This window comes from Corythoichthys intestinalis, chromosome 3, assembly GCF_030265065.1.
Source record: "Corythoichthys intestinalis isolate RoL2023-P3 chromosome 3, ASM3026506v1, whole genome shotgun sequence".
In the NCBI taxonomy this organism is placed as follows: domain Eukaryota; kingdom Metazoa; phylum Chordata; class Actinopteri; order Syngnathiformes; family Syngnathidae; genus Corythoichthys; species Corythoichthys intestinalis.
Window position 1 is genome coordinate 50,880,079 of NC_080397.1, and position 12,640 is coordinate 50,892,718.

General features: G+C 39.4%; 1 protein-coding gene across 4 annotated transcripts in view; it reads left to right on the plus strand.

The window, feature by feature from the left end:
• Positions 1–12,640, plus strand: part of nipbla (NIPBL cohesin loading factor a) — a 105,544-nt gene that overhangs the window by 60,664 nt on the left and 32,240 nt on the right. For all 4 annotated transcript variants that reach the window (XM_057831468.1, XM_057831467.1, XM_057831469.1 and 1 more), the window contains exons 15-26: positions 1,000–1,173; positions 1,262–1,423; positions 1,507–1,610; positions 1,688–1,774; positions 4,085–4,316; positions 6,374–6,525; positions 6,741–6,821; positions 6,893–6,993; positions 7,101–7,230; positions 8,275–8,357; positions 10,484–10,616; positions 12,453–12,596. In XM_057831468.1, the coding sequence (XP_057687451.1) occupies positions 1,000–1,173; positions 1,262–1,423; positions 1,507–1,610; positions 1,688–1,774; positions 4,085–4,316; positions 6,374–6,525; positions 6,741–6,821; positions 6,893–6,993; positions 7,101–7,230; positions 8,275–8,357; positions 10,484–10,616; positions 12,453–12,596 (1,583 nt within the window). The remainder of the gene's footprint in view (positions 1–999; positions 1,174–1,261; positions 1,424–1,506; positions 1,611–1,687; positions 1,775–4,084; positions 4,317–6,373; positions 6,526–6,740; positions 6,822–6,892; positions 6,994–7,100; positions 7,231–8,274; positions 8,358–10,483; positions 10,617–12,452; positions 12,597–12,640) is intronic.

Below are 12,640 nucleotides of genomic sequence, written 5' to 3' on the forward strand. Positions count from 1 at the left end.
AGTACGTGTGGGAAAAAAAACGTAATGATGCACGTTCATACGACATAAAAGCAGCTTCAATTAAAAAAAATCGTTAGAAAGTCGTATGGACTTAGGATTCGCTAGCTTGATGTTTCTTCTCGTCTTCCAAAATTACACCTGGGTGACGGCGCTTCAAGTGTTCGTTCATAACCGACGTGCTACCGTGGTATGCGAACTCAGCTTGGCAAAGAGTACACACAGTGGCACCCTTCATATTTTCCTTGAAATAATTCTAGGCTCTGGCCATTCTGGTCCGCTTTTTTGGCTTTATGCCGCTTTCACCGCTTGCATCGCGAGCGTCAGCCATTCTAAACTTTATCTACATGTAATTTTTTCGGGACAACTCTACACATAAGTCAAGTACGTCGTAACCCGGGGACTACCTGTAACCATAATGAGAGTGTAGATATACTAATCCCGAGCCAGTACACTGACGCACACACGACGCTCAATTTTCTATAATTTCCTTCTTAATTTCAATTGTAAGCGCCTCTTTTCACCACCTGCCCTAACCTTCCTGGGACCCATGTTAATTTCTCTCACAAGAAAATCTGCCGTTCTGCCATCTTGCGGGAAAACAATGAAGTTGTGACGCTGTCGTAAATTGTATTTCGAGGATTTCGTCATATGGCGATTCAAATGACAACAAATTTTTGGTCGGATCGCAAAAGGATCTTGTCGCGATGCGTTCGTATGTCGAGGTACCACTGTACAAATATTCTTTTTTTTTTTTTTTGTCAGTTTTCTTTTTGTAATTAATTAATAATGATTAATGCGTTAAAGTCACGCCCTTAATTCATGGCAGTAATAAGAATCTTGAATCCTTGTAGTTGGTCTGTTTGTTACCAGTAATTTGTGTATTGTTTGCTGTATTTGACTCGATTCCACTCAAATCAAGAATTAAATTAACCCCAATAACTTCACTTATTGTTTGCATATTCACTCGTGTCTGAGTTGTGTATTCTTTCATGTCCACAGCTGCAAGAAAGCGTCAGCGTCGGGAAAAAGATCGGGCATGGGACTTTGAGGAAAGAGAGCGACGGACCTCGGGGGAACATCGGAGAAGTGGATCCAAAGAAGGCCGTCGAGGCTCGGGGAGCCGTTACCGGGACTCCTCCGAAGATGACTCGCCGCCTCCCAGCTTGAGCGATGGTCTGCTTTTTATGCGTCACATTTTTCTTTTGGCCTAGCTCGCTCAGTCTTTGCTAATGAGAGAAAAATAATTATTGTCCATGCCTAGTTGCCAGGAAATTAAAGATGAAAGAGAAACAGAAGAAGCGGAAAGCGTACGAACCGAAGCTCACTCAAGAGGAGCTTATGGACTCGTCCACGTTCAAGAGGTTCTTAACTAGCATTGACAACATTCTGGAGAACCTAGAGGACGTGGATTTCACCACCATGGGTAAAATTTGAGGGTTTTCTATATCATTAATACAAAAAAGTATGTTTTAAAGATGTACACATTAATTTGATTGTGCCCAGCAGCAGATGACGATGAGATACCTCAGGAATTGCTACTTGGGAAACACCAGTTAAACGAGCTGGGCAGCGAATCCGCCAAAATCAAAGCTATGGGCATCACTGGCAGGGTACTCATATCTTGAGATCAGCTTAATTACTTTTGATGATGAATCACATGATTGCATTCTGGTTCTTTCCTTTTTAGATCCCATCAGACAAACTGGTGAAGTTGCTCAACATACTAGAGAAGAATATCCAGGATGGAGCTAAACTCTCCACCATGATTAACCATGTGAGTCTGCACAGTGGCTTCTTCTGTGAAAAAATGCTAAGATAAGCTACTAAGTCCATCACGTCGCCGCTGCGGTTTTATTCATTTGTTTATTTTTGCACTACCACAGCTCGGAGTGTGACAAAATATCGAAATGGTGATACCTGTATATTGTGATAATTTGTATCCCGAAAAGTTATTGATATGCTCCTGCCAAGAATCGAGATATCGTTTAAAAAAGGTGTCAGGTTAAAAAAATAAAAGGAACCAACAAGTTGCTACCAAAATCTTCCACCATGATAGTGTCTCAGTTAACTATATAGATTCCATTGACTGCGTTGGATGCCCAGTCCGTGAAGACTGCGAAGGGGGAATGGACGGTCGTTCATTCGAAACCTTTCTTTCTGATTTTCGGGGCATTTAGAGGTCACTTTCAGTTCATTTGATGGCATTTACAAGTCATTTCCTGTTGAGTTTGAGTGACTGCCTATTCATTCCCGGGTCACTTCCTGTCCTGTAACCCAAAATCAACAGAAAGTGACCCATAAAATGCCCCAAAATCAACTGGAAGTGACAGAAGTAATGACCTGAAACGGCCCAAAATTACCTTGTTGCCTGGCATTGGCTGTCACTGATGACTAGGAGTAGGAACCTCTTGGTACCTCACAATATGATATGATTTGCGATACTAAGCTCACGATAATGATTATCTGACGATATGGCGATACAACGATTATCGATACATTGGTCAGGAAATCATTCTAGGATATTCTACAAACAACTAATGAACAGAAAAACAAGCTTCTGTTGGGAACTGGAATTATTTTATCACTTGTAGACGTCCAATCCATTTGAACTGGGAGGGTGGCAGCGAATGAACGAATGTGCCCTCCCTCCCACTTCAAACGGATTGAACGTCTATGGCCATCAGTGACAGCCAATGCCAGGCAATTAGGTAATTTTGGGCCATTTAAAGTCATTTACATGTTGATTTCAGTTACTTCCTGTTGATTTGGGGGTATTTTATGGGTCACTTCCTGTTCAGAACAGGAAGTGACCTGGGAATCACCCGACTATATAGGCAGTGACTCAAACTCAAAAGGAAATGACCTGCAAATGCCCCAAAATGAACAGCAAGTGACCTGTAAACGCCCTGAAAATTGGACAGAATAACTGTAAATGCTCTGGTTTCAAATGAACAAATGTTCCCAGTCTAAATGATTGGGCGTCGAGCACCATCAATGCAGCCTTATAGTTATTCCCTTTATTTATTTATTTATTTATTTTTTAAACAGTGACACCTTTTTAAAACGATATCTCGATTCTTGGCAGGAGCATATCGATAACCTTTTGGGATACAAAGTATCTCGATATATCACCATTTTGATATTTTGTCACACCCCTACTGATGACCATAGAAGAGGGAGTGGCTGCATTGACGGTGCTCGACGCCCAATCCATTTAGACTGGGAACGTTCATTCATTCGGAACCAGAGCATTTGCAATCATTCTTTCTGATTTTGAGGGCATTTACAGGTCACTTTTTGTTCATTTTAGGGCATTTACAGGTTATTTCCTGTTGAGTTTGAGTCACTGCCAAATCATTTTGGAGATTCGCGGGTCACTTCCTGTTCGTTACCTCAAAATAAACAGTAAAGTGGCCCATGAAATACCCTAAAATCAACAGAAAGTAACTGAAAATCAACAGGTAATGACTTGAAATGGCCCAAAATTCCCTCAATACCTGGCATTGCTTGCCACTGGCGGCCATAGACGTTCAATCCGTTTGAAGTGGGAGGGTGGCAGCGAATGAACTGCCACCCTCCCACTTGAAGTGGATTGGACGTCTACTAGTGATACACTCATTTCAATTCACAGCAGAAGCTTGTTTTTCTGTTTATTAGTTTGTTGAATATCCTAGTAAGATTTCCTGAATGTATCAATAATCGTTGTATCGCCATATCGTCAGATCATCGTTATCGTGAGCTTTGTATCGTATCGTATCGTGAGGTACCAAGAGGTTCCCACCCCTAACCACAGCTCACCAGAAATGTATTGTCATAGGTGACATTTGATTTAGCACTTTGTGCATTTTAACATGACAACTCTGGATTTGTAATTTATTTAGTATTGGAACTAGTATAGAGTATTGTGAAAACAGTACCTATGTCAGGTGCTTTAATAGAAAAAATACCTGTTTTGAACTTTGCCTGAATTGGATTGTTTTAAAGTAGGGGTCCTGTTTTATGCAAATGAGTCACTACTCACGCCGCCCCATCTGCAGCTCAGCTGAATAAAGTATGCCTTGTTGATATCTTTTCCCAATGTTAGGACCACGATGGTGAGGATGAGGAGAGGCTATGGCGAGACCTCATCATGGAACGAGTGACAAAGTCTGCCGACGCCTGCCTCACGGCTCTGAACATCATGACATCGGCGCACATGCCAAAAGCTGTCTACATCGAGGACGTCATCGAGCGGGTCCTACAGTACACCAAATTCCATCTGCAGAACACACTCTACCCGCAGTACGACCCAGTCTACAAGGTGGACCCGCATGGGGGTGAGGATTGTACAGTTATCTGCTAATAAAGCCAATCAACAAGGGGCGCACCAGGGACAGTCAACCACCTATTGTGCAAGTTCTCCTACTTGAAAAGATTAGAGAGGCCTGTAATTATCAACATGGGTAAACCTCAACCATGAGAGACAGAATTTGAAGGAAAAAAAACAGAAAATCACATTGTTTGATTTTTTTTAAAGAATTTATTTCCAAATTAGAGTGGAAAATAAGTATTTGGTCACCTACAAACAAGCAAGATTTCTGGCTGTCAGAGGTCTAACTACTTCTAACGAGGCTCCACTCGTTACCTGTATTAATGGCACCTGTTTTAACTCATTATCGGTATAAAAGACACCTGTCCACAACCTCAGTCAGTCCCACTCCAAACTCCACTATGGCCAAGACCAAAGAGCTGTCCAAGGACACCAGAGACAAAATTGTAGACCTGCACCAGGCTGGGAAGACTGAATCTGCAATAGGTAAAACGCTTGGTGTAAAGAAATCAACTGTGGGAGCAATTATTAGAAAATGGAAGACATACAAGACCACTGATAATCTCCCTCGATCTGGGGCTCCTTGCAAGATCTCACCCAGTGGCGTCAAAATGATAACAAGAGCGGTGAGCAAAAATCCCAGAACCCCACGGGGGGACCTAGTGAATGATCTACAGAGAGCTGGGACCACAGTAACAAAGGCTACTATCAGTAACACAATGCGCCGCCAGGGACTCAAATCCTGCAATGCCAGACGTGTCCCCCTGCTGAAGAAAGTACACGTCCAGGCCCGTCTGCTGTTCGCTAGAGAGCATTTGGATGATCCAGAAGAGGACTGGGAGAATGTGTTATGATCAGATGAAACCAAAATAGAACTTTTTGATAGAAACACAGGTTCTCGTGTTTGGAGGAGAAAGAATACTGAATTGCATCCCACTGCAAAGCATGAGGGTGGAAACATCATGCTTTGGGGCTGTTTTTCTGCAAAGGGACCAGGACGACTGATCTCTGTAAAAGAAAGAATGAATGGGGCCATGTATCGAGAGATTTTGAGTGAAAATTTCCTTCCATCGGCAAGGGCATTGAAGATGAGATGTGGCTGGGTCTTTCAGCATGACAGTGATCCCAAACACACAGCCAGGGCAACAAACGAGTGGCTTCGTAAGAAGCATTTCAAGGTCCTGGAGTGGCCTAGCCAGTCTCAACCTCGTAGAAAATCTGTGGAGGGAGTTGAAAGTCCGTGTTGCCCAACGACAGCCCCAAAACATCACTGCTCTAGAGGAGATCTGCATGGAGGAATGGGCCAAAATACCAGCAACAGTGTGGGAAAAGCTTGTGAAGAGTTACAGAAAACGTTTGGCCTCCGTTATTGCCAACAAAGGGTACAGTACAAAGTATTGAGATGAACTTTTGGTATTGACCAAATACTTATTTTCCACCATGATTTGCAAATAAATTCTTTAAAAATCAAACCATGTGATTTTCTGTTTTTTTTTTCTAAATTCTGTCCCTCATGGTTGAGGTTTACCCATGTTGACAATTACAGGCCTCTAATATTTTCAAGTGGCAGAACTTGCACAATTATTCGTTGACTAAATACTTATTTACCCCACTGTATACAGTAATACTTTAACAACATCATGAAATCATGGCGACTCATGGCGTTATGCACTTCGTGTCCAATGTTGGCTGGGCAACAGTAGCAGAATCGACGGTAGCCATAGTTGTTGTTTTTTAGGACAATGTTGTTTTTGTGGGAGGAAGCGGAAATGCAGATGAAACTACTGCGGTTTAGAGTAAACAAAATGGTGCAGTTTTGGAAATCGAACGTACCGGTTTGAACGTTAACATCGTTTTAACCAGAAAAGTCTGTTTCGGTTCAAAAACAATCAAACAGCCTTACATCCAGAGTTTTGTTAACTTGTTAGGATCCAGGTCGAAGCGTGCCAAATTCTCATAGCCCAATCAACCTGTCATCATTATGTTATACACTTTAATTAACAACTTTCATTCCTTTAATCAGTTGGTTGTTGTGGGCCTTCATCAATCTAAACGTTCATCCAGGTGGCCTATTAAGCTCCAAGGCGAAGCGGGCCAAATGCTCTACGCACAAGCAGCGCGTCATCATCATGCTATACAACAAAGTGTGTGATGTCGTCAGCAACATCTCCGAGCTCCTTGAGATCCAACTGCTTACTGACACCACCATCCTCCAGGTAAAATAAATATCAAGATTAATTCTGTGGACGTACTGTGGTACCTCAAGGGTTGAATGCAAATAATTCCAGGGACACTTAAAGAAGAATGTTTCATTGAGATCAATTTAGAGTAATATGTTCCAGAGTTAAAACTGTTAGTCATAAATCATTTCTTTAATGTGTAACTAAATAGTCACATTTGAATTTTACTTCTTTTGCTCCTCATACCCTAGGTTTCATCAATGGGAATCACTCCATTTTTTGTGGAAAATGTCAGCGAGCTGCAGCTGTGTGCTATTAAACTGGTTACAGCGGTAAGTGTTCTGACATTTACCCAAAAACAACAGCTAAAATTCACACACGCTTTGAAATTTCGCCTTTCCAGGTGTTTTCTCGTTATGAGAAGCACCGGCAGCTCATTCTGGAGGAGATATTTACGTCACTGGCCAGGCTGCCCACCAGCAAACGCTCCCTCAGGAACTTCCGGTATTGTGCTACATTATTGGATGTTCTGTGTTGCTAAGATTAGATAATGAGAGGCCCTGCCAGGAATGTGCGGCTAAGACACCGATCGTGTGTCATACTCTTTCAAGGTTGAACAGCTCGGACCAGGATGGAGAGCCCATGTACATCCAAATGGTGACTGCCTTGGTGTTACAACTCATCCAGTGTGTTGTGCATTTACCCAATGACAGAGACGCTTTGGAGGAGCACGACAGCAAGGTAGGAGAAAATACAGACTGCAAACAAACATTTTTATTAGGGTTGTTCCGATCATGTTTTTTTGCTCCCGATCCGATCCCGATCGTTTTAGTTTGAGTATCTGCCGATCCCGATATTTCCCGATCCGATTGCTTTTTTTGCTCCCGATTCAATTCCAATTTTTCCCGATCATATACATTTTGGCAATGCATTAAGAAAAAATTGAATAAAACTCGGACGAATATATACATTCAACATACAGTACATAAGTACTATATTTGTTTATTATGACAATAAATCCTCAATATGGCATTTACAATATTAACATTCTTTCTGTGAGAGGGATCCACGGATAGAAAGACTTGTGACTTTGTATATTGTGACTAAATATTGCCATCTAGTGTATTTGTTGAGCTTTCAGTAAATGATACTGTAGCCATGCCCAAATGCATGATAGGAAGTGGAACCATGAGTGTGCGTAGTGCTACCAATTGATATATCTTCTCTGCGTTGGGGAATAACATAAGGTGTTAAGAAAAAGATCAATTGCTACCTTGCTTCCCCACATTGCTTCCCATGATAGTTCTAATCGTAGGGAGAGGGATTGTAAGGCTTTAGCCAATTAAAAAAAGGCTCCAAAGGCTGCCAAAATTCACTCTACACATTATACGCTGCCTTTTATCTCTCTATTTAGGTAAAACGGCGCCATTACAGATTGAGCGCGACAATGCGTGAGTGGGTCGTGCAGCGCATGCATTAATTGCGTTAAATATTTTAACGTGATACATTTTTTAAAAAATTAATTACCGCCGTTATCGGGATAAATTTGATAACCCTACCTTAAGCCTAAACTAAAGACTCTGGATGAGTGTAACATATTATGTTTGTAACGTTAAATACAATTAGAATACGATTTAATTAAAAAATATATATATATAAAAAAAAAAGGCATGGCCGATATTTTTTTGCCGATTCCGATACTTTGAAAGTGACGTGATCGGACCCGGTATTGAAGCATTTCTGCCCTCGCTGTTGTTTCATTTTCCTGCGTTTTTTTTTTTTCAGGTGGACCAAGATGTGCTGATTACAAACTCGTATGAGACGGCAATGAGAACAGCGCAGAACTTTCTCTCAGTATTCTTGAAAAAGTAAGTGCCTCACTTTCTGTATTTCTTGTTATTATTAGGGCTGTCCCTCTTAAAAGTTTTTTTTAAAATAGACAAGAACTGGTAATTCCAGCTCTTGATTTGATTAGGGCTGTTCCCATCTGTTATTTTTGGAATCGATTCTACTATTGATTAGTCCATCAAATATTTCGGTAGAGCTGTAGTTTTTGATGGCCTTTAAAAAAAAATTTCCAGTTACAGTTCATCAACCAAATGTGTTTTGTATTGTTTAATTATGATGGTGATCCCTTGTTTTTTGCTGTTAATGGTTACCAGATCACCAAAACTCACTGCGATAAGTGAAAAACCGTGTGTAACAGCCCAATTTTTTTTCTTTTATTTGTATTTTCAGTGTATTTATTCAGATTTAGCGTCGGAAAGAGATACATATAAAACAAGTTTTTTCACCCCCCCCCCCCCCCCCCCCAAAGTATAATTACAAAAACTACAAACTTTTGTAAAATGCGGAAAACAGACAAGACTGAAAAAGCAATTTCTGCTCTTGCACCCCCCTTTTTAAATAAACTGCTGTATTTTAAGCCCAAACAACTGTTGTTTGATAGAACAGTATGTCTATATGCTGCCATAGCAGATTCACGGCACATTAAGCCCCCGAACTATTTTTAATTTGCCCTATTTTACCCTGGAAACCCCCGTTTACAGACGTTGCGCAACCGCTTTTTTTTTTCAACCCAGCCATAAAACGAAGGTAATTTATAATATTTATTATTCAAACTGTCAGTCATTTTTAGCTTAGAATCATTAATTGATGTCTAATATTTCGTTTAAAAAAAAAAAACGACTTAAAAAAATTATTCACTTGCATATTTTAAACTTTTAAACAAATTACGTCACAATGAAAAAAACGTTTAAAAGGGTAAACATATGAAAAAGAAAAATCTCGACCACTCCTTGATGTCTGCGATTTCTGCATGGTGACCCCTGTTATATTACCATATTTCACCCTTAAATCCCCAAAAATTCCAGCTGTGGTCATTCACAGCTGTGTCTTTACACACTCAGTGATACATGGAGTTTTTGGATCGAAATGAGGTAAGTACACGATAATATCTCGTTAAAGTCCTTGCGTCATTAATTCTTTTCTTTCATACTGCCACCTCCAGATAGGGTTTCGCTGTTTAGATTTTTTTTATTTTATTTTATTTATTTTTTTTATTTAAATGCCCTCTTGTTCAAATTTTTCTTCCCTCAGAAAATTGAGATTTTAAGCTTTGCAATGATGTATCACACATGCATATCGGACAATTTAGAAAGTTGGCCAAATTAGGGGTCTCAGAGCAAAACTTCAAGTCACCTGAGTGTTTTCCGCCAAATATATATTTTAATAAATGGTTTTTAAACAGTTCAAATATAATAATTATGATAAGTTTTAAACATGTAACTGTCCCACTCAATTATTTTTAAAAGAATAAAGTAGAAAAATGCTCGGCTTTATTAAATGCTTCATTGAGTCCACTCAAACCCCGCTAAAGCTGCTCACTTACAGAGTTGCCACAGCAGCTGTTTAACAAGTTGAACGATGATTGATGTATGCGGCACTTTGAAGTTCGTGTCTCCGGCAAGATCAAACCCAAATGTCTGTCAATCATCATTAACTTCAATAAACAACTCCAGTGCACTGCCTGACGAACAAAGAGCAGTGAGAGAGAGACTAAGCGATCGGCCTGGGACAGGTCATCTCTATTTTTTTTATTTTTTTTATTTTTTTAAATTGAGGGAAAAAAAATGGCATGGCCTGAGGGCGCGAAGTTTGAAGCACGAAGTAGCGAGGGAACACTACTTACACTTGCAAATAAACAATTAAGCACTATCATATGAGTGGGAGTGATGATGTTTGACAACCTTTTTGAAACCTAGGGGTACTTCTTAGTTAAATAATCAGTTATTAAAATGGTTTTCACTTTGATACTGCAAAATAAATTAATGCAGAATCAATTTGCATCTGATTAGAGGTGTCAAAATTAAAATTAACAATCTGATTTTGCAGTAAGGTTTTTTATCAATTGATTATTTGTCTTCATTAGGTGCTGCTCAATAATCAAACAAAACTAAACATGAACATATTGTTTTTTCCTGTGTTCTCTCAGATGTGGCAGTAAGCAAGGAGAGGAAGACTACCGGCCTCTGTTTGAGAACTTTGTGCAGGACCTACTCTCGACAGTTAACAAACCAGAGTGGCCTGCTGCAGAGTTGCTACTCAGTCTGCTTGGCAGACTCTTGGTTAGTATTATCCAGTTTATTTGTTGGTTAAGTGCTTTTTGGGATTTTTATAAATTGATCCGCTCAAGCTATATGATTTTTAAATTTCTTTTTATGAATTGAATTATAGCTGAATTACTGTAATTTCTCAAATAGAATAGTTTTTTTATGGTATGCTTTCTCCAAAATCACTCTTACAAAAGCACTCTTTACTTTTGTACTAGAGATATTTTTAACTTCTGATCCAATATTTTTGTAAAATTCTTTGCTGATTCCAATCAAATACCTATATTTTTTTACCATTAAATATACTGGGAAAAAATGCAAGCAGTATTAGGTATTAGAGCTGAAACGAATACTCGAGCAACTCGAGTAACTCGAGTTTAAAAAATGATCCGTGTAATTTTATTCACCTCGAGGAATCGTTTAATTTTGCCAGCTCTAAGCATCACGTTTTGCCCGGACTACTTTTAATGCGGGGCAACGCGCTGACGTCACGTGCGTAGAGGAAGAAGCAATAAAAAAAAATACCTTACTGCAGCCGACAGCCGTTACAAACTGCGCCGAGGTTGCTAAAAACTACGCCCGCATGCTGCTACGTGGTAGCACGTAGCGTCTGTATGTGTGTAATAGATATCACATGTACGTAGAACTAGATGCGAAATGACCGACTGAGCGGTGTTAATTAAACAGCCGCCATCTTAAAGCAGTACACTTCTCAGCGCTCATAAATAAGATTAACGTTACTGTCACTGTGCCTAATGTGCTCCAATATAGCACAACATTTATTTTTTACTGCAAAAACTCAAAATCCTATCATGACTTAAAGTTTAGAATAACTTAAAACTTAACTAGAACTTATAGCTTAACACAAGCTGAAATTCAATTGAAACACGTGGGAAAAACACCAAACTTTTAAGTGATGTGTGTTATCAAACATAATTACATTTTTAGGTAAGAAATAAAAATATTTTTTTATAAGATCTAAGAGTTTTTTGAGTGAAAGCAGTGAAATAGTTTATTTTATTTTATTTTTTTAAATCACATGTGAGACGCAATTGTTGGCTGTTTTCAACAATGTACATCGAAAATAAAGTCATTGATTGACTGAAAATGGTTCAATATTAGATGAAATGTCTTGTTATCTCATCTATATTTATAATTGCACTTTACCAAAAAAAAAAAAGTTTTATCCGATTACTCGGTTGAATTTTCAGTCGGTTACTCGATTACTAAAATATTCGATAGCTGCAGCCCTATTAGGTATATCTTTTTTATTTTGGTTTTTAACTGTAGTGCAATGAACTTTCTCTGCCAAACAGGTTATAAAAACACATTATATGATGAATATATTTCACATACTGTTGTTCAAACTGAAAAGATGTAATATAGCACAGTTTTGAAAAATAAATAACAGTGAAAATATAAAGAAAAATAACACTTAGCACTAACATTGTTGGATGACTCCGCTTCAAATAACAAATCAATTTTTGGTATTAAAGTGAGCCCTGCTGGTACCTTCTCGAGAAATGCTCTATTTACAAATATCACATGATACTCTTTTACTATCATTGGTTTCTAAAGAAAAGTACTCCCACACAGCAGACATGTTTGCCTAGCGGTTTGATTTACATCCAACGAAAAGCGCAACTGTCTTAAAAACACACATAAATACTGGGTTTGATCTGATCCTGTGACCAAATCCGACACAGTCCGATACTCCAAAAAAATCTGTATTGATCGGGACAACACTGCTTTGTACTCTTGTGCTCTGCGGTTCCCAAGCTCAAAATAATAGGTCCAATTTCCTATCCCAAGTATCACTAGCTAACAAAGTGTGTGCTTGACCTTGAAAAGGTGCACCAGTTCAGCAACAAGCAGACAGAGATGGCTCTCCGAGTGGCTTCTTTAGACTACCTTGGCACTGTGGCCGCTCGCTTGAGGAAGGATGCCGTTACCAGCAGGATGGACCAGCGGTCGATTGATCGCATTCTAGAACAGGTAAACAACTCTTCATTGTGTTTTTAATGCCAACTGAACACAGT